General features: G+C 42.1%; 1 protein-coding gene and 1 long non-coding RNA gene across 2 annotated transcripts; both read left to right on the forward strand.

Moving 5' to 3' along the window:
- Window positions 1-299: 299 nt before the first annotated feature.
- LOC137636527 (uncharacterized) lies at window positions 300-8,848 on the forward strand. Its single transcript, XR_011043133.1, has 2 exons — window positions 300-1,294; window positions 8,318-8,848. It is a non-coding gene; the product is annotated as an uncharacterized lncRNA (long non-coding RNA).
- A 5,111-nt stretch (window positions 8,849-13,959) lies between these two features.
- On the forward strand, window positions 13,960-23,259 carry LOC137636534 (uncharacterized). Its single transcript, XM_068368940.1, has 4 exons — window positions 13,960-14,017; window positions 20,488-20,782; window positions 21,334-21,504; window positions 23,114-23,259. The coding sequence occupies exons 1-3, from the start codon at window positions 13,990-13,992 to the stop codon at window positions 21,338-21,340; spliced, it is 330 nt and encodes a 109-aa protein (XP_068225041.1). The 5' UTR covers window positions 13,960-13,989; the 3' UTR covers window positions 21,341-21,504; window positions 23,114-23,259.
- The last annotated feature ends 937 nt before the right edge of the window (window positions 23,260-24,196 follow it).

A 24,196-nucleotide genomic window follows, 5' to 3' on the forward strand; every position in this document is an offset into this window, starting at 1 on the left:
ACCTTTACAATTCAGTTATGAAATATATTAAAGGTTTGATATATATATATATATATATATATATATATATATATATATATATATATATATATATATATATATATACGTATATATATATATATATATATATATATATATATATATATATATATATATATATATATATATATTAATGTGTGTGTGTATTTTGTATACATAATGTTATGCTAGCTTTAATAATGTCAAGTAATATTTATTTTGTCTTTTTCGTGAAGTTCCCCCTTAATTATACTTCCATAGCATTTACTCTGTAATCCTTGTTTGAACTGTGATTTTGTTTGTATTTAGTTCTCCTTGTTGGAGTGAAGTTTAGTCTTCTTTGGAAGTTAGAATTTGTTTTAAGGTCAGATTATCTGGCGCTGTGTAACTATTAAGTTTTACTCTTTAAGTATCTCCAGTATTTCGTAAGTTGCTCCAGTAAGTGTTGTTTATTTTGTGTTTTATTCAATTGTTTCGTTTTAGTGTACATGAGTCGTGGTGAATTTATTTGTATATATTTTGTAGTGCACCAGAGAATAGTGACCCCTTTAGTTCAATGCTTTGAAGTGTAAGGGGCGAACTACCTATTCGGTCTTAACTTTTCAACGATGCTGCAATTATGAATGTGAGGTTAGCTTGTAAGGCGTACAAGCTTACCACTGAATACTATAGAAATTATTTTCCTAACTTTTGAAAGGCAGTAAATTAAATGTGTAGAACATGTTCATACTATAGTATTTTGATGTGGGTGAAATCAGCTCGGGCTGACACATTTGAAAAGTAAAGAGAAATTAGTGTTTGAGCAAATTTTACGAGGTATTCCATTAAGCCTTAATGGAAAGTCTATTATATTACACACCTGGTAGACTTAAGAACCATAGGATAGTTGAAGTGAATCGCTAGAAATTCTATGGAATAGATTGTGAAAATTCAGATAGTTAAACATGGCTACTATGATTACAGGTGATAAACTCTTCCTACCATTAGAGGTTAACTTTGTATATCTAGCACTATAATCTTGCAGGACATTTCATGCATTAAATTCCCAGCTTGAAAAAGCTTGGCTGATATAACTACTTCAGATGTACCTTTACCATCAGCTGTGGCTTCACAATGTGGTATTGACACCTGGGACTAATCCAGTCTGTTCGAGACCCAGTTTACCTCCTTACAAGCAGGAAGCTATGGAACGGGAAGTAGTTTCTTATCCAGAATGGGTTGGCAGAACAGTGACCAACTCGTGGGCCTCACCCTGCATTTTTTACCAAAAAACCAGGTTAGTCTTAAGTCTCGAAAGTTTATCGGAAGTTGAACTCTGCCTCCCTTAAAGACACCATTCCTTTGATAAGAGTTTTCATTTATGTTGCAAATGCCAAATTTTTAACTGTTCTATTAACATACTAGAAAAGTACCCTTGACAGAAAATGTTAGGAAGGCTTCTGCCTGTATCATATCTATAGTTAATTTCAAGACACTTTTTCCTTTTTAAATGACAAATGCTGTGAACATTTCAACCCTAATTTTTCAATATTAAACTTACCCGATAATCATGTAGCTGTCAACTCCGTTGCCCGACAGAATTCTATGGAGGGATACGCCAGCTATCACAATACTAGATGGGGGTGTACTTACCAGCGCCACCTGTGGCCAGGTACTCAATCATTTGTTGTTGACACCTCCTCAATTATTCCTCTGTCGTGCTTCCGGCTAGACGTTCTGGGATACGCTCATGGTCTTCGAGTTTATTCATGGATATTTGGTGAAGTATTCTCTTAGATTAACGGCTGTCGCATACTGGAATCCTTTTTATATTAGCTAGTTAGCTTTTATATAAACTCTGATTAACGGTTAATGAATTTTTGCTTGTTTTTGGATCACCCTTTGACTTACTCTTTGAAACAAGATGTCTGACGTTTCGCAAGCTCCCTCCCATAGACGATGTAGGTCTTGCAATAGGCGTATTCCGAAGGTCTCGGTAGATCCTCACACCGCTTGTTCTGACTGTAGGGACAGGCCCTGTCTATTAGAAAATCGGTGTGAGGAGTGCGCCGGACTTTCGGAATTGGATTTTGTAAGTCTTTTAAAATATTCATCCAAGTTAGAGAGAACTAGAGCTAGGAGAAGTTCTTCTCACTCTTCTGTGTTTTCCTCACCTCATGATCCCCTACCTTTTCCTACCCCTGTAGTGGCTACCCCCGAACCTACTGTGTGCCCTCCGCCTGATATGTCAACTGTTTTGCGTGCTATTCAGGCTTTAGGAGATAAAGTAGAATCAGTGGTAAGTGACCATAAGTCTCTGATGGCCGAGGTTAAAGAACTGAAGGTCAAGAGTGCAGTGGGTGGAAATAGTGCCAGTGCTGTGACGAGTGCTAGTGTCTGTGCAGTGCCAAGTGCTAGTGGTGCCAGTGTGGTGCGTGAGGATTTTTCTGTGCGAGCCAGTCGTCCTCCCAGTCCGGGACCTCTTGCAAGCTCCCATGCCCAGGGGAGAAGCAATGTCGAAGGGCTTAAGGGTTCGACAGGCCTTGTTAGGCGCACAGAATTATCCTCGGTGGTTGCGGGCGTGTCTTCCTTAGACCGTCACTCCCACCTGCAGACGATTGAGCCCGTCTTCTCGTCCGCTGATCTTCATGCAGGGAAGAAACGTTGGTCTCAGGTCTCGAGACCGCTTAAACGTAGAGTTCAGTCAGCGAGTGCTCAGCCAGGTTGCAGTCATTGGCTCAGCTCCGACTCGCCTCTGTCATCGGTCGACTGTACTCCGCCCAAGAGGAGTAAGGTTCTGCCTATACAGACCCCGACTGTGACTTTACCTCAGTCTGTTATCGTTTCTGCCGACCCCAAGTGGACCCTGCTTCAGTCCATGCAAGTTCAGCTTTCGGACTTGATGCGTGAGTGTCGGGCTGAGAGTGTTGCACCTCCTGCACTCCCTCCACCTGTTCTCGCTGCACCTGTGCTCGCCCAGCCTGCACCTCCTCCGCCTGTGCTCGCCCAGCCTGCACCTGCTCCGCCTGGTCGCAGCACCATCTGCCAGGCGTACGATGTTGAACCACTTTCGGAGTTTGCTGTTCACAGTGTTGTTCAGCCTCAGCCTTCTTTAAGGCAACCCTTGCTTTGGGATCAGGAGAGTTACACTCTTCCTCCTCCTCCCCTTGCTGCTCCACCAGTGGTGCAACTCTCGGTTGGGGTACAACAACCTCTCCCCTCCGTGAGTCTGTCTGCTCAACCAGCGCTGCACCGAGTTCAACCCTCATCTAGGCAAGCTCATCTACACCATGCACTTGCGCCTCAGGAGCCTCAGCTTGCTAGAACTTTACCTTGTTCTGCGCAGCCTCAACCTTCTCATGCTCCACTCATCTCTCAGGAACAGGAACGGACTACTCCGCCTCCGTCCTCCGCTCAGCTGGTGCACTCCTTGGGTGCAACTCTTGCTAGGAGTCAACCTCCTTCACCCTTGCACCTGCCTTCTGCTCCGACTGTTGTTCAGCCTATGCAGTCTGAACCTCAGGTTTTCCCTCAAGTTGAGGAAACCTCTGTTGTTGTTCCTACCCGTTCTGACTCTGCGGTTCAGCATTCTGGTCCTTTTGCTTCGCTACCTTCTGCTGATGAAGTGTCGGATGATGAGGAGGCACATCTTGATCCCTCATCAGACGTGGAGGAGTCTAAGCTTTCTCCATTGTCTGTTGATTTTAGAAAGGTCTTGGCTCTACTCAGGGAGCTTTACCCTGACCACTTCGTCTCTGCTGTTCCCCGCTCTCCTCCATCTGAGTTTTCGCTAGGCGTGCAACAAGCTAAGTCGAGCTATACTAAGCTTGTCCTAGCTAGATCCTCCAAGAGGGCCTTAAGGACCTTAGGGGAGTGGCTTCAGTCTAAACAACACCTGGGCAAGACTTCCTTCATGTTCCCTCCAACGAAGCTCGCATCGAAAGGTTGCGTTTGGTATGCCACAGGGGAAGCACCAGGCTTGGGAGTTCCTGCCTCTGCCCAGGCTGACTTCTCAAGTCTGGTGGACTCGCCTAGGAGGACTGCGATGAGACGCTCGAAGGTTTGTTGGACCTTCTCAGACCTGGATCATCTTCTGAAAGGGTTGTTCAGAGCTTTCGAAATGTTCAACTTTCTCGACTGGTGCCTGGGAGCCCTCAGCAAGAAAACATCTCCTGCGGACAAAGACTCTGCCATGTTAATTATGTCCTGCATGGATAAGGCTATCAGGGATGGATCGGGTGAGCTAGCGTCGTTATTTGTATCAGGGGTGTTGAAGAAAAGGGAACAACTGTGTACCTTCCTCTCAGCCAGCATTACACCGTGCCAGCGGTCACAGCTCCTTTTTGCTCCACTCTCAAAGTTCCTCTTTCCCGAGGAGCTAGTTAAGGACTTGTCGGCTGCCCTGATACAAAAGGACACGCACGATCTTGTAGCCTCATCGGCTCGTAAGTCTAAGGTTACCACCTCTGTCCCCAAGACTTATCGCTCTCCAGTGGCTGATACCCCGGCCACTAGGTTCATACCGCCCTTTCGTGGTAGAGCCCCCAGCCGAGGAAGCTCCCGTCCAGACTCTCACAGGGGCAAGTCTAAGAAAGGACCCAGGACATCTAAGGGAAAGCACTGACTCTCAGATTCTCCAGACAACAGTAGGAGCCAGGCTCAAGATCTTCTGGCAAGCCTGGGAGAAGAGAGGTGCAGACGCACAGTCTGTCAGTTGGCTGAGGTACGGTTACAGGATTCCATTCTGCCTCAAACCGCCTCTGACCACATCGCCCATCAACCTCTCTCCCAACTACAAAGAAGAGGACAAGAGGCTAGCATTGCAACAGGAGGTGTCGCTACTTGTGCAGAAGAAGGCAGTGGTTATAGTCCGGGACCATCAATCCCCGGGCTTCTACAACCGTCTCTTTCTTGTGGCCAAAAAGACAGGAGGTTGGAGACCGGTGCTGGACGTCAGCTCTCTCAACGAGTATGTCACCAAGCAGACGTTCACAATGGAGACGACCAAGTCGGTCTTAGCAGCGGTCAGACAGGAGGACTGGATGGTCTCGTTGGACTTGAAAGATGCATACTTTCACGTTCCCATTCATCCAGACTCCCAACCTTTCCTGAGATTCGTTTTCGGAAAGGTTGTCTATCAGTTCCAAGCCCTGTGTTTTGGCCTAAGCACAGCTCCTATGGTCTTTACTCATCTGATGAGGAATGTAGCGAAATTCCTGCACTTATCGAACATCAGAGCCTCCCTCTACCTAGACGACTGGCTGTTGAGAGCCTCCACGAGTCGTCGTTGTCTGGAGAACCTCTCTTGGACTTTAGATCTAATCAGAGACCTAGGTCTATTAGTCAATATAGAGAAATCTCAACTCATTCCCTCCCAATCCATTGTGTACCTGGGAATGGAGATTCAGAGTCGGGATTTTCGGGCTTTTCCATCGGCCCCCAGGATAAACCAAGCCCTACAGTGCATCATGAGCATGCTGAAGAGGAGCAATTGCTCAGTGAGACAGTGGATGAGTCTCACAGGGACCCTCTCATCTCTGGCCCTGTTTGTCGAGCTAGGGAGACTCCACCTCCGCCCGCTTCAATTCCATCTTGCAGCTCATTGGGACAAGGGCTCGACTCTAGAAGCAGTCTCTATCCCTATCAACCAAGAGATGAAGACCACTCTCCGGTGGTGGAAGCACAATCTTCTTCTCAAGGAGGGTCTATCATTGGCCATCCAGACCCCCCATCTTCATCTCTTCTCGGATGCATCGGACTCGGGCTGGGGTGCGACCTTGGACGGACGGGAATGCTCAGGAGTATGGAACAAGGAACAAGGATTACTCCACATCAACTGCAAGGAACTGTTAGCAGTCCATCTTGCCCTGTTGAACTTCAAGTCCCTCCTGCTAGGCAAAGTGGTGGAGGTGAATTCAGACAACACCACAGCCTTGGCTTACATCTCCAAGCAAGGAGGGACCCATTCGAGGAGCCTTTACGAGATCGCAAGGGACCTCCTCATTTGGTCAAGAGGTCTAAACCTCACACTGGTCACGAGGTTCATCCAGGGCGATATGAATGTTTCAGCGGATCGCCTCAGCAGAAGGAATCAGGTCATTCCCACGGAATGGACCCTCCACAAGAGTGTGTGCAACAGACTTTGGACGTTGTGGGGTCAACCTACCATAGACCTGTTTGCCACCTCCATCACCAAGAGACTTCCGCTTTATTGTTCCCCTGTTCCAGACCCTGCAGCGGTTCATGTAGATGCTTTTCTTCTGAACTGGTCCCATCTCGACCTGTACGCATTCCCTCCGTTCAAGATTATAAACAAAGTTCTGCAGAAATTCGTCTCGCACGAAGGGACACGGCTGACGCTGGTTGCTCCCCTTTGGCCTGCAAGAGAATGGTACACAGAGGTACGTCAATGGCTAGTCGACTTCCCCAGGACTCTACCTCTAAGAGTGGACCTTCTACGTCAACCACACGTAGACAGGTTGCACCCAAACCTCCACGCTCTTCGACTGACTGCCTTCAGACTGTCGAAAGATTCGCTAGAGCTAGAGGCTTTTCGAAGGAGGCAGCCAGTGCGATTGCCAGAGCTAGAAGAATTTCCACTCGTAGAGTCTACCAGTCTAAGTGGGAGGTCTTCCGAAGCTGGTGTAGAGCCAATTCAATATCCTCTACCAATACCTCTGTGATCCAAATAGCTGACTTCCTTCTTCATCTTAGGAATGAGAGATCCCTTTCAACATCTACGATTAAAGGGTATAAGAGCATGTTGGCCTCAGTCCTCCGCCACAGGGGTTTGGACCTGTCTTCCAACAAGGACCTTCAAGACATTCTCAAGTCTTTTGAGACGTCTAAAGAACGTCGTCTTTCCACTCCAGGCTGGAATCTGGACGTAGTCTTAAGGTTCCTTATGACATCTAGGTTCGAACCTCTCCAGTCAGCTTCCTTCAAGGATCTTACCCTCAAGACTGCTTTTCTCGTTTGCCTTGCAACAGCTAAGAGAGTCAGTGAGGTTCATGCCTTCAGCAAGAACATTGGTTTCACAACCGAATCAGCTACATGTTCTTTTCAGCTTGGATTCCTAGCAAAGAACGAGCTTCCTTCACGTCCTTGGCCTAGATCGTTCGAAATACCTAGCCTCTCCAACATGGTAGGTAACGAACTAGAGAGAGTTCTTTGCCCTGTCAGAGCTCTCAAATATTATCTGAAGAGGTCTAAACCTATTCGAGGACAGTCAGAAGCCTTATGGTGTGCCATCAAGAAACCCTCGAGACCCATGTCCAAGAATGGGCTTTCGTACTATATAAGGCTTCTGATCAGAGAAGCACATTCTCACTTAAAGGAGGAAGACCTTGCATTGCTGAAGGTAAGGACCCACGAAGTAAGAGCTGTAGCTACTTCGTTGGCCTTTAATAAAAACCGTTCTCTGCAGAGCATTATGGATGCAACCTATTGGAGGAGCAAGTCAGTGTTTGCATCATTTTATCTGAAAGATGTCCAGTCTCTTTACGAGAACTGCTACACCCTGGGACCATTCGTAGCAGCGAGTGCAGTAGTAGGTGAGGGCTCAGCCACTACATTCCCATAATCCCATAACCTTTTTAACCTTTCTCTTGAATACTTTTATTGTTGTTTTTATGGTTGTTACGGTAGGCTAAGAAGCCTTCCGCATCCTTGGATTTGGCGGGTGGTCTATTCATTCTTGAGAAGCGCCTGGGTTAAAGGTTTGGTAGAGGTCCTTTAGTAGGGTTGCAACCCCTTGTACTTTGGCACCTTTGGGTTGATTCAGCCTCCAAGAGGAACGCTGCGCTCAGTAAGGAAGACGAACTTTAAATAAAAGGCAGAGTAACGGTTCTATTCGACTTCCTTACCAGGTACTTATTATTTCATTGTTATTTGAGATAACTGTTATATGAAATTTGGGATACTTAGCTATCCTTTAATCATGTACACTGGTTTTCACCCACCTCCCTGGGTGTGAATCGGCTACATGATTATCGGGTAAGTTTAATATTGAAAAATTTTATTTTTATTAATAAAATAAATTTTTGAATATACTTACCCGATAATCATGATTTAATCGACCCTCCCTTTCCTCCCCAGAGAGAACCAGTGGACCGAGGAATAATTGAGGAGGTGTCAACAACAAATGATTGAGTACCTGGCCACAGGTGGCGCTGGTAAGTACACCCCCATCTAGTATTGTGATAGCTGGCGTATCCCTCCATAGAATTCTGTCGGGCAACGGAGTTGACAGCTACATGATTATCGGGTAAGTATATTCAAAAATTTATTTTATTAATAAAAATAACATTTTCTGTTTCAGTTGAGAAATGTTGTCATTGAAGACACTGGTCCAGAAGGAGACTTGGGAAAAACATTAGAAGATCGTGAGACCTGTTCCCTAGCCTTTTTCTTAGCCTTGCAGAAGACCTGGCAAAAAACTACCATTGGAAGAAGTCTCAACTTGGGTCATGGATGTTGGGAGCGGAATGAGTCAATTGCCTACTCACAACCCTCTATTATGGCTATATTTTATAGAGGTTCTATCAACTTTACAACTAAGTTGCTGTACCAATGATTAATCTCGCCAGCCCTAAGATTGACTCTAGTGGACAGAAGATTGTCAACGTGCATTTGCAGCTATTGAATCTAAAGTCTTCTGTGTTGAAGGCTATCTGAATCAGACAAGCTGTTCATCTCAAAGTAGAAGCTGGTGATGTGGCTGAAGGAGCAGTTTTGATGCAGACCAGTGACTATGATTTACTACACCAGATTTCTTTTAACCTCCAAGTAAACTGAAGCCGCCTCCAGAGTTCCCAGAGTAGTGGAGAAGGAGGCTTGGACTCTCCTTCATGCTCTTGAAAAAAATTGATTCGTATATAAACCACATTTTTTTCTTGTAAATAAAATTAATGCTAGATAATCCACCTAGTTTTTTTTCTTATATTAATCCATAGTCTTTTTTAAGTAAAATTAAAAAACTTCATTTAACTCTATAGGCCTTGGTCCTACAGCAGTATGAAATTGGGGTATTGCATATCAAAGGTAAGATTAAACCCCATAGCTGACATGCTTAACAGATGATGGCTTTGGATTCTGTATACTGAAAATTCTTATCAGTTACTTGGATCTACAATGTTCTCTCCTCTTAAAGGAAAGTTGTTATAAAGTATTCTTAATATTGGCATTGTTTCCCCATATATACTTTAATGAAATTTATGTATTTCTATTGAAATGATGTTTGTGTTTGGTTGGTCTTACTGTTATAGTTTAATCTTTGACAGTTTGAATTTAAGTAGATTCAATGAGTCTGTGTAAGTGTAAAGGTTTTATTTGATTGTCTCTAGTATTTCGTAGTTTGCTCCCCCAGGAATTGCATTAAATCATTTACTTTATTCTATTAAGTTATGCTTTTCAGTTTTAAGTGTTTTATGGGGTTATTTGGGGGTTCTTGAAAGATAAACTTAGTTTTATATAGATTATTTCTACTTGTAGTCTTGTTCAAATATAAGATTAAGTTTTCCTCTAGTTTTTCTCGCCTCTATTTTATACTAAATCTTATTATCAGTCTTGGATTCAGTAGTATTGTTACCAGTAGCGTAACAATACATATACATGTATATTTTGTGCAAGTTATACGTTTATATATATATAAATATATACAGTATGCATCATTATATATATATATACATATATATATATATATATATATATATATATATATATATATATATATATTTATGTATATTTTTAAACAAACACCTAAGTTATTTGCTCTTAAAGGCATATAACAAAGAGATTTTCAGTAAGGGAGAGAGAGTTAAGAGAAAGATGAGTAGCCTTAAGTGAACTCTCAGATGGTACAAATGTCCATTAGTTCTGGCAAGCCCTTTCAAGTGGGATTAGAGTGCAAAGTATCTCACGATAATAAGTAAATAAATATCTTAAGTTTAAACATCCAAGTAAAGCTTGACGTAATGGAAACTGTCCAAAATTGAACTAGGAAAGCAAATTAGAGCACCTTACGTCAGTTTTTGTGAAGTATGGCTTGGATATGTGTATTCACTGAGAGACTTGGACTGGATTCGAAAATAAAAGCCTTGGAGGAAAGTGGTTTCTAAATTCTGGGAGAGAGCATGGCACTCCATTTCAGGAAGTATTTTTTTCAGAATAACATAATAGGGAACACACTGCTTGAACACAAATATACAAAAGCATACTTTGATACCTTTCTGTGGAAAATATCGCAACTAATTTGACTATTTTAGCAATAATTAAATGTGAAAAGTCACTACTGGATAGCAGATGGAGACAGAGACCTGATATAGGAAGAAACGACAAACTTCAGTCTCTACAATTGAGACACGAGTTGAAGATCATGTAAAGTAATGCAACCCTATTTCATAATTCCCAGATATGACATTGAAATACTAAGATAACACAAGTAGTGAAAATGATTGCTATAGCGTGCTGAAACAGAATTGCAGTCTTTGAAATATTACCTGATGATGAGATAGAAATAGATTCGAATATTCATTGTGAAATAAGTTTAAATCCTTAGGGAATCTGCCAACATCACAATCAGACAGTAAATTGGAGCAAAACGAAAGAAATGGTTGATTTGCGCAACATGGAAACTGATGAAGAAGAGAATAGCAAAACTTGACTTTGAATCATTAAAGGAAAACAGCTGATTTTTTACCTAATTAAGAACCGAATATATGAGCCTTGATAGTAAAGTAATGAGAAGATTTCGAAGAGAAAAGAAGGTTCACAATTCGTTTTGTTTTTGGGCAAGAATGAAAATAGCAATATGATGACTTATGGAACCTGTTTTAAATATTTTAGACATATGATAATGTATGAAGGACAGCACATACATTAATGTATACTCTGCTAATATGTGTTTTTATATGATTATATATAGGCCTAAGTATCAACATAAATGTTTCCCATTGTACTGAAATGACTAAATCTTTATATATGGATTGAACATTGCATTTAAATGTAATATTGGTCATTTGTACATAATATATAATGAATATTTAATCAAAATAATAATGATGAATAAATTTATGATAATATACTGGAAACTGCATTACAATACACAAAATGGCCTTTGTTTGGTTGGCCTAAATAATGCCAGCATGTGTATTAACATTTCATATTCCGTATTGTATTTTCCCATAGAAAGACATGAAATAAATTAAAATACAACTAAAACTTATATATAAACCTTTAAACAAGTATTAAAACTCAAATAAAGCATAAATATGTATTTAAAAAACGCAAAATAAATTTAAAAGTTGGAACCTTTTTACTTTTCTTCCGGGTATTGGATACCAAGTACGGTTGCCAGTTTGGCCTTTTTTTCAGGCCAAAAAAAACCTAAAATTTGTTCTTTTTTTAATTAGTTGGCCTTTAGTAATATCTTGAAAAAAGCTGGGTCGTAAATACTATATATTTGGCCTTTTTCTACTAATGGCTCGGCCTTTTAAAGCCGCGTTTAATTAAAATTGGCCTTTTCTCATTTTCAAATCATGGCAACCCTGATACCAAATGTAAACAAACCATCAATCTTAAGTGTTAAAAAGCAGTCCCTTAGTACAGTGCTTTATTTAGATGTGAAATAAATAGGTAAGAGTAATTTAAATATTTGTAATACTTTATAAAAGTAATTTATGATATATGTAAAGATTGTAGACTTAAATTCGTTGATTTATACTTGAATCCCAGTCCCCAAGATCTTGTCCCGCTTACGATCATTTTAACCTTTGGCCCCTAAAAGGTGTTAATTATTTAATTATTAACAGAATTTCCGCCACACTTGTACTGTATAGTATACTAATTTACATAGTAAGACAGCTCATATACACATAACCTTGTACATGTCAGAGAGTGTCATGTGTCCACACAAGAATATTATAAAGTTGTAACCAAATATTTGTTCTCCAAACACTTGGGTATGACTTGCCTTAGGATAAACCGGGAGGAGGGGGTTGTATGTATGATAGCGGTCATCTGTATGTATGGCGACGGCTAACTAAGAATACAGCAGTGTAAGGGGGTCGCAGGGGTCCCTTACCAACCCCTTCAGTTAAGTAGGTAAGGACACATCTTGTAGGTTAGGTTAAGGGGGGAAGTTTAGGTTAGTTGATGTCCATATTTTATGCTCGCTGGAGGAACTGACCGCTGATATACAAAGACTCCAAGTGGGGTTATAGGGATGGGTGCATGGGAAGGAATCACAGGGTTATGACTTGTCTTAGGGTAAGTGGTGTTATAGGAATGGGTACTTGAGAAGGGAACGTAGGGTTATGACTTGTCTTAGGGTAAGAGGGGTTTTAGGGATGGGTGCATGGGAAGGAAACACCGGGTTACGACTTGTCTTAGGGTAAGCAGGTTTATAGGAATGGGTACTTTGGAAGGAAACGCAGGGTTACGACTTGTCTTAGGGTAAGCAGGTTTATAGGAATGGGTACTTTGGAAGGAAACGCAGGGTTACGACTTGTCTTAGGGTAAGCAGGTTTATAGGAATGGGTACTTTGGAAGGAAACGCAGGGTTACGACTTGTCTTATGGTAAGCAGGTTTATGGGAATGGGAACTTTGGAAGCAGGGTTACCAGCACCATTTCAAACACTCCAGCCTGAAGATGAGAGATAATACTTCTCAAAATGTGACGCTGTAAACCGTACTTTACCTTCTTTGTGTACTCATTTTGTAAATTGCATTATGCCCAATTTTGACCCGCATTGGATCTACCTTACCCATGATGATGAAGGATGAATTTTGCCTTCTTATTGGCAGAATGCAGTAATGATGAAAAGAAAATCATCAGATCTATTAAGATAGAAAACAAAATCAATGCTACCGAGGCAGTGATCATATTCAAAGAAGTAATCTGAAGAGTCACAATAACCCGTTAATAATGTCTACTCTATCCTAGGTCGCTGGGTCCTTATTGAAATGGGGTTGGGGGTGTGACGATTCATTCCCTTTGCTTTATCCTTCAATAAGCCACCTGTGCGCTTGGGCTACTGGTGGCTCATTACATTTATTATCCCTTATTCGGAATAAGAAGTTGCAGATGGTGAATTGCCTTTTTGTGGTGTCTTTTTTTTATCTGCATTAGGAAAAGCTAAATATTCAGGACATTCACTGTAAAATATACTGATGCCCAATGTAGAACTGAAATATTGAGAGAGCAAGCTGAGATTGTAGTGGCTAGTATATAGATAAGGGTAAAAAGGGAAATGAGCAAATTTAGTTCATCATTACAGTCTACTTTGCGTGAATTATTGCTTCTCTTCCTTATTATCACTACACATATCCCGTATCGTACTTTGAAATTAGTTTTTATAGGATAAATAACATAGGAAATTAGATATTTATGTTGAGAGAGCGCATTCTGAAAATTTAGGGCAATGATCATACTACCATCAAATAAGACAACTTAAGGTCTATTCAAATGAGACTCTTTAGCTATGGTAAGCAGCTCTTCTAGGAGAAGGACACTCCAAAATCAAACCATTGTTCTCTAGTCTTGGGTAGTGCTATAGCCTCTGTACCATGGTCTTCCACTGTCTTGGGTTAGAGTTCTCTTGCTTGAGGGCACACTCAGGCACACTATTCTATCTTGTTTCTCTTCCTCATTTTGGTTAAAGTTTTCATAGTTTATATTAGGAAATATTTATCTAAATGTCATTGTTCTTAAAATATATTTTCCCTTGTTTCCTTTCCTCACTGGGTTATTTTCCCTGTTGGGGCCCCTGGGTTTATACCATCTTGCTTTTCCAACTAGGGTTGTAGCTTAGCAAGTAAAAATAATAATAATAATAGACTCTAGCAATGGAAAAATGAGTGGAGCCAATGTACAGCTAGTGAGTACCCAAAATTACCTAATTAATAGAAAGCCTTGAGACTCTTTCTAACAAGATATGTTTTTCAGATTTGAATGCGAATCGTCCCACAAGCCACAGGAGGTGGTCTGGGAAATGGATTTCTTAATCAGAAAGGAGAGTGGTAAGTAGAGTTTATGTTTTGTAGGGTGGGATTCTTGGAACCAATTAAGTTCGTCCTTTCCATTATCAGTAATTTCTTTTAATTTCCTTGTCTGAGTACCAACATTACAGGGTCTTGTTTATACTGTATCTTCCATTCCTTCGTTCACATCTTTAACTATTTCTACATCATAGCGAAACATGTTTGAGTTGGGAAAGTTGAGGCAAAGAGAGAGAATATTTCTGGTAAAGTGTCTTCTCCCTTACTGAAATTATGAGTGTTTTTATAAAATAATTCCTGTTTAATCAAAACATAAATTAAAAAGTGAACTGCTTATCTGTACATTGTCTCTTAAATTCATCCAATTGTTTGTATAAATAGATTTAGATTGAAAGACAACTTTGGTGGTAATGGAATAGGTACCCTTTGATATTAGACCACCTATCTGTGATGAGAGTTTGTCATTTTTAAACATAAAACTTACCCGCTGGTTATATAAGAATGGCTAAAGTCCCTGGACGCCCGGCAGAAATATTCAAAATCTCCCGGCTATCGCAGATATGCCAGGTGTATACTACCGCCCTTGCTGTAGACAGGCCGAACTAATCCAACCACTTCAGATCTTCTCTGCCGCCATAGGGGCTGGAACGTTGGAAATTCTCTCGCAGATTATTTTGATTTAGACGGTTTATTTGGTGATGTACTATCTTTTTTTTTTGGGCTCTCGCATAAGTGATTTCTCTTTCATAATTTCTTGAAATCTTTATTGTTTTGGGTTTATTTAGTTAATTTTGACTCTTGTTATTTTTGGGGGGATCTCTCTCGTAACTTTTCAATATGGCCGACCCCTCCCTTGTATATAGGAAGTGTATTAAAGGTTGTCGCACTCGCCTTCCTAAGGGTTCTGTTGATCCACATACAATTTGTGTAAAATGTAGGGGTAAATCTTGTACTTTTGGGGATCGGTGTGAAGAATGTTCTTCGTTAACCGAAAATGAGTGGGTAGCTTATGAGCGTTATACTCAGAAATTTGAGAGAGACAGGATTAGACTAAGTTCTTCCCGTAATGTGGATTTACCTGTATCTGATGTCATTGATCCTATTCCTTCCCCCGTAGTGGTAGATCAAGAGCCGAAAGAGCCTACGATGAAGGCTATGTTGTCCGCTATTCAAGCGCTCGTTGTGAGAGTGGAATCATTTGCTGCGGACAAAAAGCAAATTATGTCGAATATTAATTTACTTAAAAGTTGTCGCACTGGCGACCGATCAAGTGTAAAGAGTTCGACTAATGTGTTCAGTGTTGTGGAGGGTGCGTCTGCGCGATCCTGTCGTTTGCCTAGCCTAAGACCTCTGTCAAGCTCCCGGACCCAGGGGAGAAGTTATGTTGAACGGCGAAAGGGAACGAGAGGCTTCATCAATAGCACAGACGTCCCCTCGAGTGATCCTGCTGTCATATCACAGGTCGCTCAACCTCACCGTAGGAAAGGTGAGGTTAGTGCTTCATCTCCTTCTTCGGATGAAGGGTCACGTGATGAGATGTGGCGGCAAGCCTCTAGACCGCTTAAGAGAAAAGCGCAGTCGGTGGAACAGCGGCGCGTTTCCTCTCCGCAACAGCCAGGCTGTAGTCATTGGGATACACCGGAACGTTTTCGGGCCCTTGACGAGTGTTCGCCTGCGAAGTGCTCTGACGTGGGTTCTGATATAGATAAAGATTTGATTCAGTCATATGCGCAACTAATTTCTGGTTCGGGTGTTACGGTTCATGCTCAGCCGCTTCCATCGGACTGGTGCTCGTCTTCCGAAAGCGGGGAGCGGTTCGGTAACGATGAGGAAGGCGAATTCGCATTGGGAGAGGCGGCGCAAATATCGCCTCAAGGTGATCCCAACTGGTCTATGTTGTTGGGCATGAAACAGCAGCTCTCGTTGCTTATGCAGTCTTATCGGCCTGTTGTTGACAGTGCGACTGGGCGTCAGTCTTCCGTTGTAGACCCGTTGTCGCACAGGCGGCCTGTTTTCTCTTGTACTGACATGTTATCGCACAGGCAGTCTCCCAGTCGCAGCGTTCAACAGTGGGTTGAGGTGGATGCATCTCGTCAGAGCTCTGCTTCACAACATCTATCGATTGCGCATACAGCCGATCGTCAGTCTTCCAAACGTGACGACGCTTGCCAGGGAACAGAGCGGGCCGCTAAGCGGCAGGATGGGAGCGGGCGCGAGATGGAGCGTCAGCGCCAGCGGCAAGCAGACGCTAAGCATCAGCGTGACGACACACAGCAGTTAACCCATGACGCCGCGGGGCGTCAGCAGCAGGCAGACGCTAAGTGTTAGCGTGACGACACACGCCAGTCAACCCATGACGTGGCGGCGCGTCAGCATGAGCGGCGGAGCCTCAGCACCAGCGCCAGCCAGATTCTACCCATGGCTCTATTCATCAAGCTACCCGCGACAGTTCTAGGCAGTCAATCCATGACTCCTCATGTCAGCCAATCCATGACTCCTCATGTCAGCCAATCCATGACTCCTCATGTCAGCCAATCCATGACTACACGGCAGTCGACTGTTTTCGCAGCGCATCAGGTTGATGCTGTTTCACAAACCGATCGTGACAGCAAACTCAAGGCTAGTGATTTTCAGTCGGATGGCAATTTTGAACAGCGCAAGCGCGCCCATGTCAGCACTGATGCGCCTGCACAGGAACATCGCCTTTCTGATCAAGGCACAACTCCAGTGGCTGAATTGTCGGAGGAAGATCCAGATGAGGTTTTCTCTCAGGAGGAACAATTGGATGACATTTCAGTAGGAGAAGAGGATAAGCCACCTCAACATTCGGTGGACCTCAAGAAACTAATGCTGGTCTTCATGGAGTTATTTCCAGACCATTTTACCCCTGTTGCCCTGCGGTCTCCTCCTTCGGAATTTACTCGGTAAAGCAGCTAGGACATCCCTTTTCACCAAAATGGTTCTCTCCCGCTCCTCTAAGAGAGCATTGAAATTAATGGGAGTGCAGATGGACTCAAAGAAAGCTCTTGGCAAGACATGTTTCGCTTTTCCACCAGCCAAACTAGCTTCCAAATCGAGCGTTTGGTGTGAAACGCGAAGTCTTAGGTTTGGGGGTTCCTGCGTCTGCTCAGGTGGACTTCTCGAGCCTAGTGGACTCTTCTCGGCATCTAGCCATGAGGAAGACTAAAGTGTGGTGGTCATTGTCGGAGTTTGACCATCTCTTGAAAGGTTTGTTCAGGGCTTTTGAAGTGTTTAATTTTCTTGACTGGTCTCTGGGAGCCTTGGGTAGAAAAGTAACGGAAATGAAGGGCACTGACACGAGTAACCTTATCCAGCTTATGTCTTGTATGGACAAGGCAGTTAGAGATGGTTCTAAGGAGTTGGCTGCCCTGTTCACTGCAGGAGTCGTGAAGAAGAGGGCAACTTTGTGTTCCTTCCTCTCGGTGGGAGTCACTCCATGTCAGAGATCGGAGTTACTTTTTGCTCCTATGTCTTCTGCTCTATTCCCGCAGGATTTAGTGAGGGAGGTGGCTGCAGCATTGACTCAGAAGGCTACTCATGATTTGGTTGCCAAAACAGCTAGGAAGGTGTTGCCTACATCTTTTTCTTCTCGTAGAACGAAAGAAGGGACGTCATATTCCCAGACTGCTGAACCCTTTCGTGGTAAGCCTACCGCGAGAGGTAATTTCAAGCCCGATGCGAGGAAGTCTAAGAAAAGAGGAGCTAAGTACAGTCGAGGCAGGGTCTGACTGTCCTCGCCTTCAAGCAGTAGTGGGAGCCAGGCTAAGTTACTTCTGGCAAGCGTGGGAGGTAAGGGGAGCGGACCCTTGGTCCGTTCGTGTTCTAAAGGAAGGATACAAAATCCCATTCTTATCAAAGCCTTCTTTAGCCACAGATCCTGTGGATCTCTCGCCCAAATACAGGGAAGGACCGAAGAGGCAGGCCATGCAGCTTCAGATGTCTCTCTTGCTGGAAAAAAGAGCGATAGAGAGGGTGCGGGACTTGGAATCGCCAGGGTTTTACAACCGTTTGTTCCTGGTTCCCAAGAGTTCAGGGGAATGGAGACCGGTTCTAGATGTAAGTGCCCTCAACAACTAGGTCCAGAATTCGAAGTTCACCATGGAAACTCAGAAAACCATGCTGGCAGCAGTAAGGAAAGGCGACTGAATGGTATCGTTGGACCTCCAGGACGCTTATTTTCATGTCTCAATACATCCAAGTTGCAGACGTTATCTGAGGTTCGTGTACGGGAAGGAGGTCTTCCAGTTCCGAGCCTTATGTTTCGGTCTCTGCACAGCCCTCTGATATTCACGAAGATCATGCTGAGTGTGGTGAGCATGCTGCACTCAAGAGGCATCAGGGCCTCCCTGTACTTGGACGATTGGCTCATAAGAGCTCCCTCAGCCGATCGCTGCTTGAAGGCTCTTCAGATGACTTTGGATTGGCAAAAGAGTTGGGACTTCTAATAAGTTCAAAAAAGTCACAACTGACTCCATCCCAGAACAAAGAGTTTAAGAGGCAGCTCGGAGGCTCTCTGGTGCGCAGTTAAGAAGCCATCGCAGCCTATGTCGAAGAACGCCTTATCCTTTTTCATAAGGCTTTTGATTAGAGAAGCTCATGCCCAGTGAGGTGAGGCAGAGCTTAGACTGCTTGAGGTGAAAACACACGAAGTAAGAGCGGTAGCTACTTCGGTAGCTTTTAAACAAAATTGTTCTCTGCAAAGCATAATGGATACAACTTTTTGGAGAAGTAAATCTGTATTCGCATCCCATTACTTGAAACGTGTTCAGACCCTTTATGAGGACTGGTACACTTTGGGTCCATTCGTTGCGGCGAAGGATCTACCACTACGCTCCCCTAATTCCTACCCTTTTCTATCTCCTGGAACTTGTTTAGTTTTTATGGTTGTATGTGGAGATTTGTCGTCAGTCTTCCGCAATCTGTCGATAGGAGAACGTCACCTTTAGAGGACCTGCTAGAGCCTGTGGTATCCCCTCCAAGCTTAAGTAAAGGGTGTGTTTTTCTTGTCACTATTCATTGGAAAGCTTTTAAGATCTCCATTACCTACGGTCAGGAATGCTTAGACTGGATATAGAAATCAGCCAGCCACGACTTCAATCCTCCTTCATCTCCTCGTTACGATTAGCCTGGACCGAGGTGACTTTCCTTTCTGTTCCGGAAACATCTCTGCCTGGTAATCAGTTGGACGGGAGTTCAGGGACCATTCAAGCTGGACCATGTCTAGTAGAGTCTACAACCTCGCCATCCTTGACGTCAACCCGTTCCTGCTAGTGACTTGGCTTATTGCCGGCTGTATTTTCATGCTTATGTCGTTGGGGTTGACAAGAGGTGTCATCTTAGCTCCTGTGCAGGACCAAAGTGCTTTGACGTATCCCCTAGGGTCTCCTATTTAAGAATTTTAAGTCGCCTTGTAGTTACGCTAAAAACATTCTCCTGATAAATGATTCGGGTTTGTATGGTAAGGGAAAATAGATATGAATAGAATTTAAATTTTTACATGGCAGAAGGCTGTTGAAATTTCCTGAGTGTAAATGTTTAACATGTTCTTGGTTCGATATTTATTATGATGGTTAATAGTAGTTAGTGATAAAAGATGCTGGCAGTCGAACATAAAAGTTGTTTGTTTTTATGATTTGTTTATGAGTAAAGGAGCCACTGAAAAGGTACAACAGTAGAATAGGACTTTGGGATTCAATTGTATATATTAGTTGAAGTGGATTAGATTAATTTCTTTGTATCGTCCTCTTCTGGGATATGGATCTTGAAGCTTTGTGGGTAATTAGTTTTTATTTTGCTAGCCGTTATTTCATCTTCATCCGTAGTTCTGTGTCAAGATTGCATCGTGTTTTTAGTTGTTTCAACAAAGCTTGATGTATGTCAGGATGACGGAAAAACCCAAAATCAATCAATCAACGGTTCCTGCCAACAGTATATCATATATAAATTTATATCAAGATTTCATTATATTCTGGGATCATATTCTGGGTCTATTCAGTGAAGTTTTATCCATTCTCGGTCGGCAAATCTCCAGTTAATCTGCGTCGTATTTCCATAATTGAAAGGGCCGTTAACGTTGTTATTCCAAGTGTTCATTAAATGTTCTTTCAAATTCACCAATTTAATGTAACAGAGGCTGTAGACAGGTACTGATTATTCCTTTATCCTTTTATAACTAAAGAATAATAATCCTTTATTTTGAAAGTTGTTTATATTAGAATGAGCTCAGTACAAGTACCGTACTTGAAGTGATGTTGACGAGACAAGCACTCCACTGGTATGAGAGCTTGCAAATATCCGACTGCCGTACTGAGAATTATTTCTTAAGGAATTCGTGAAACTTACTGCATATAATAAAAATTCAAAGGGATGAGTATATATTAGTTCTTAGCTATGCAGTAGTAACTTTTCTCATAAGAATAATTATGTCTATCAGATGTATTTGTTTTACTAAGCTCAACTTTGTCTTTCAGAAAACTTGGCCGATGACCAAGACATGATTGAGCTCAAGGATCACCTGAACAGCGAGGAGGATGAGGCGAAGGACGACTACGACGAGGAAAACGGCACCGGCAAGGCCGAGGACGAGCTGATCCTCAAGGCGGACAGCGACATCGATGAGATACAGGAAGATGACACGAACGGCTCCACTGGAAGGGAAGCGTCTGTGGAGACCAGGGAAACGCCACAGACGAAGCGAGACACGGAGTTCACGTCCGAGAATTTTGAGATAGAAATTAGTGGCTGCCTCGATATTATGCGATGGGGGTGAGTAGTTGACTAACTTGTTTTAACTAATAAATAGACAAAAGCAGATGACGAATTGGTGGTCGTTCCTTCCATTACGTGTGCCAACTATCGTCCTTTGAGCGGGTCAGTCGGCTAATGCCGTTTTTTTAAGGACAGGACTTTGATATTCATACCACTTAATAAGGTGACTTAGATAAACAGTTGAGGAATAGCAGAAAACTTAACCCCCAATGACTATAACAGGACCTTTGCTTGCAAACAGTATTGGACCATAACTTGACCTTTTCTTGCAAACAGTATTGGACCATAACTTGACCTTTTCTTGCAAACAGTATTGGACCATAACTTGACCTTTTCTTGCAAACAGTATTGGACCATAACTTGACCTTTTCTTGCAAGCAGTACTGGACTATGATTTGACCTTTGCTTGCAAACAGTATTGAATTATAGTTTGACCTTTGCCTGCAAACAGTATTAAACTATAGTTTGACCTTTGCCTGCAAACAGTACTCGACTATAATTAGACTTTTTGCTCTCAAACAATGCTAACAATCGTTTTATCTTTCCAGCAACTGAAGAAACTTCTGAACGAGACCTTGCAGCTCAAGGCGCACAAGATCAAGCCGGCCGGCTCCAACAAAGACTGGGCCTACGTGACTTTCCGCGACGAGAAGTCCAGGACCAAGGCTCTGACTGTGCTGGACGAGTTCAAGTGGAAGAAATGCGTCCTCTCGTGTTCGGTGAGTCTTATAATAAGTAGAAAGAGTACAGTAATCGTAGATATCAGACCTCTGGCAATGAAGATTGTCAACGATTTACTGTACTCAAGTCTACGGACCAGGATTTCGTCTTTTTGTGTTGGCCGTGATTGTATCTACGGTACTGCATGATGATAAGTCTTCGGTCCAAGGTTTCCTCTTTGGTTTGTTGGCCGTGAATAAATCTATTACATAATAACAATATTAACCCTTTTACCCCCAGGCTATTTGGAACTTTCCAACCCTTAACCCCCAGGGGCTATTTTTTTTCAAGCACATTTTGCAGTATATTTTTTTTTTTTAAATTGCTCTAACAGCCTTAATTTTTGTCATGGGGAGGTCAGGTTGGTCTCATTCTCTTGGAAAATGCCTGAAGTCTCTCAAAAAATTATCAAAAACATACAAAATAAAAAAAATGTAAATAGCAGTTTTTTGCAAGGACGTACCGGTACGTCCATGGGGGTAAAGGGATGGCTTTTGTGAAACGTACCAGTGCGTCCTTTGGGGGTAAAAGGGTTAACCAGAATTCATCTGGATCACCTAAAAAATGTAAGGGGTTCTTCTGGGGCATAATGCCAATCCGTTGTTGCAATTTGATGAAAATCAAGCACGAAATTTAACGTAATCCCACACACAGATCCGCGTAAAAAAGTAGTCGGGTAAATCCAGGTGAAAATATAACCTCGCTGGTAATAACAATGTTTATGTATATTACTGTAATATGTGGATGTGTATGTGAAGACTCAGCTGATCATTTTTTATTTATATGTTCATATAGGAATGTTGCAATGCACTCCCTGCTTATGCAGGCAATGCGCATTGCTATGTGGCCGAAGGGGCTTTCATGTTGTTGGTGGTTCTAGCTTTATTTATTTTGAGGAATGGTTAAAACCGTAGAGTATTTTGGAATTCATTCCCGATGCTGTAACCAATTTGTGAAATGTGCTTCCTAATTGTACAATTATTATTGTTATTATTATTATTACTCTCTAAGGTACAACCCTAGTTGGAAAAGCAGAATGCTATAAGCCCAGGGGCTCCAACAGGGAAAATAGCCCAGTGAGGAAAGGAAACAAGGAAAAGTAAAATGTCTTAAGAAGAGTAACAACATTAAAATAAATATCTCTTATATAAACTATACAAACTTTAACAAAAGAGGAAAAGAAATAGGATAGAATAGCATGCCCGGGTGTACCCTCAAGCAAGAGAACTCTAATCCAAGACAGTGGAAGACCACGGTACAAAGGCTGTGGCACTACCCAAGACTAGAGAACAATGGTTTGATTTTGGAGTGTCCTTCAGACTCGTTTTAATCTCAATGCTGGTGCTGTAAACTATAGGAATCTTACAGGTTTCCCTTATTTGTTGTACAGTACATATTCTTGTCATGGTATTAAAGTTCTTACAGGTCTCCTGTATTTATTGTATATATTCTTGATTCTTTACTGTCTTAATTTACGTCTTGCTAAAATAGTAATTAATTCATCTATCATAGATATTTAATCCAATACGTTTAGAAATAAAAAAACTGTACATGGAGATTTCAATTGAAATCATTTATATAAATGATTTATTAAGTTTTTTCTTCCAGATCGCAAAACCCGTGGAAGACCCGGTTCAGGCCAAACGAGCCGCCGACTCCAAGCTCCGGGAGGGAGTCAACCCGGACGCCAAAATTCCAATTAACGAACGGGTGGTGAAGAGCGTGACGCCGTTCGCTCACTTCACGTACGAAGATCAGGTAATGTTGGCTTTTCTCGAAGTTATTGAGTCCTTAACAATTTGATGGTGTAGAGATTTACTTAGGTGATATATTAGGTAATGGATGCAAAGTCTGTTTTCTTTCAAAGTTTATTCATGTTTTTATTACCAGCTAAGCTACAACCCTAGTTGGAAAAGCAGGATGATTTAATTCAAAGGGTTCCAACGTGGTAAAAGCACCCAGTGAGGAAATTAGATACAGATATAAATAGACTCGAAGAGAAGTAATGAATAATTAAGAGGTTTTGAGATCGGTAACTTATAAAAATAGATCTGTAGTGTATAAAGTATAAAGAGAGCCTGGTCAGTCTATTCGACATAAATAAGTAGATACATTCTTTGCAATTGTGGTTCCACTAATTCAACATCCTGATTAGGAAGATCATTCCACATATTTTTACTGATGAGAGAAAATGAGAAGATTTGTTGTTATGTTTTATGACAAGAAAAGTTGAGATATATCACGCCATTGTTATACTGAGGGGTGCATTGCTATTAGGTCTTTGGATTAGTTTGACACCATGATATTGAAAGGTGTACTAATAGGAAAGGTAAAATGATTGTGAATTGCTAGGTTGAGCAAGACATTGTAGGATTCTTTGAGGAGTGGTCATGCAGTTTGATGTTGATTCTCTATAGGGACAACTTTTTCTTTAGCTTACACAGACGCTGATTAATCTGAGAAAGTTTCAGGAGTTTTTGAAGACTGACCTTGTAATTTGATGTTGATTCTCTAAAGATCATGTTATAAGATAACCCCTATTAAGACTCTCACATTGTTCACTTGACTTTTCCTTGTACACATCGAAGACCACATCAATTTTCATGCTGCTTTTCTTTAGTGAAACATCTGTGAAAATAATCGGACGCCTTCGAATGTGAGATTTTCATTATTTAGTTTCGAAATTAGTGT

Source organism: Palaemon carinicauda, unplaced genomic scaffold (genome assembly GCF_036898095.1).
Source record: "Palaemon carinicauda isolate YSFRI2023 unplaced genomic scaffold, ASM3689809v2 scaffold32, whole genome shotgun sequence".
Classification (NCBI taxonomy): Eukaryota; Metazoa; Arthropoda; class Malacostraca; order Decapoda; family Palaemonidae; genus Palaemon; species Palaemon carinicauda.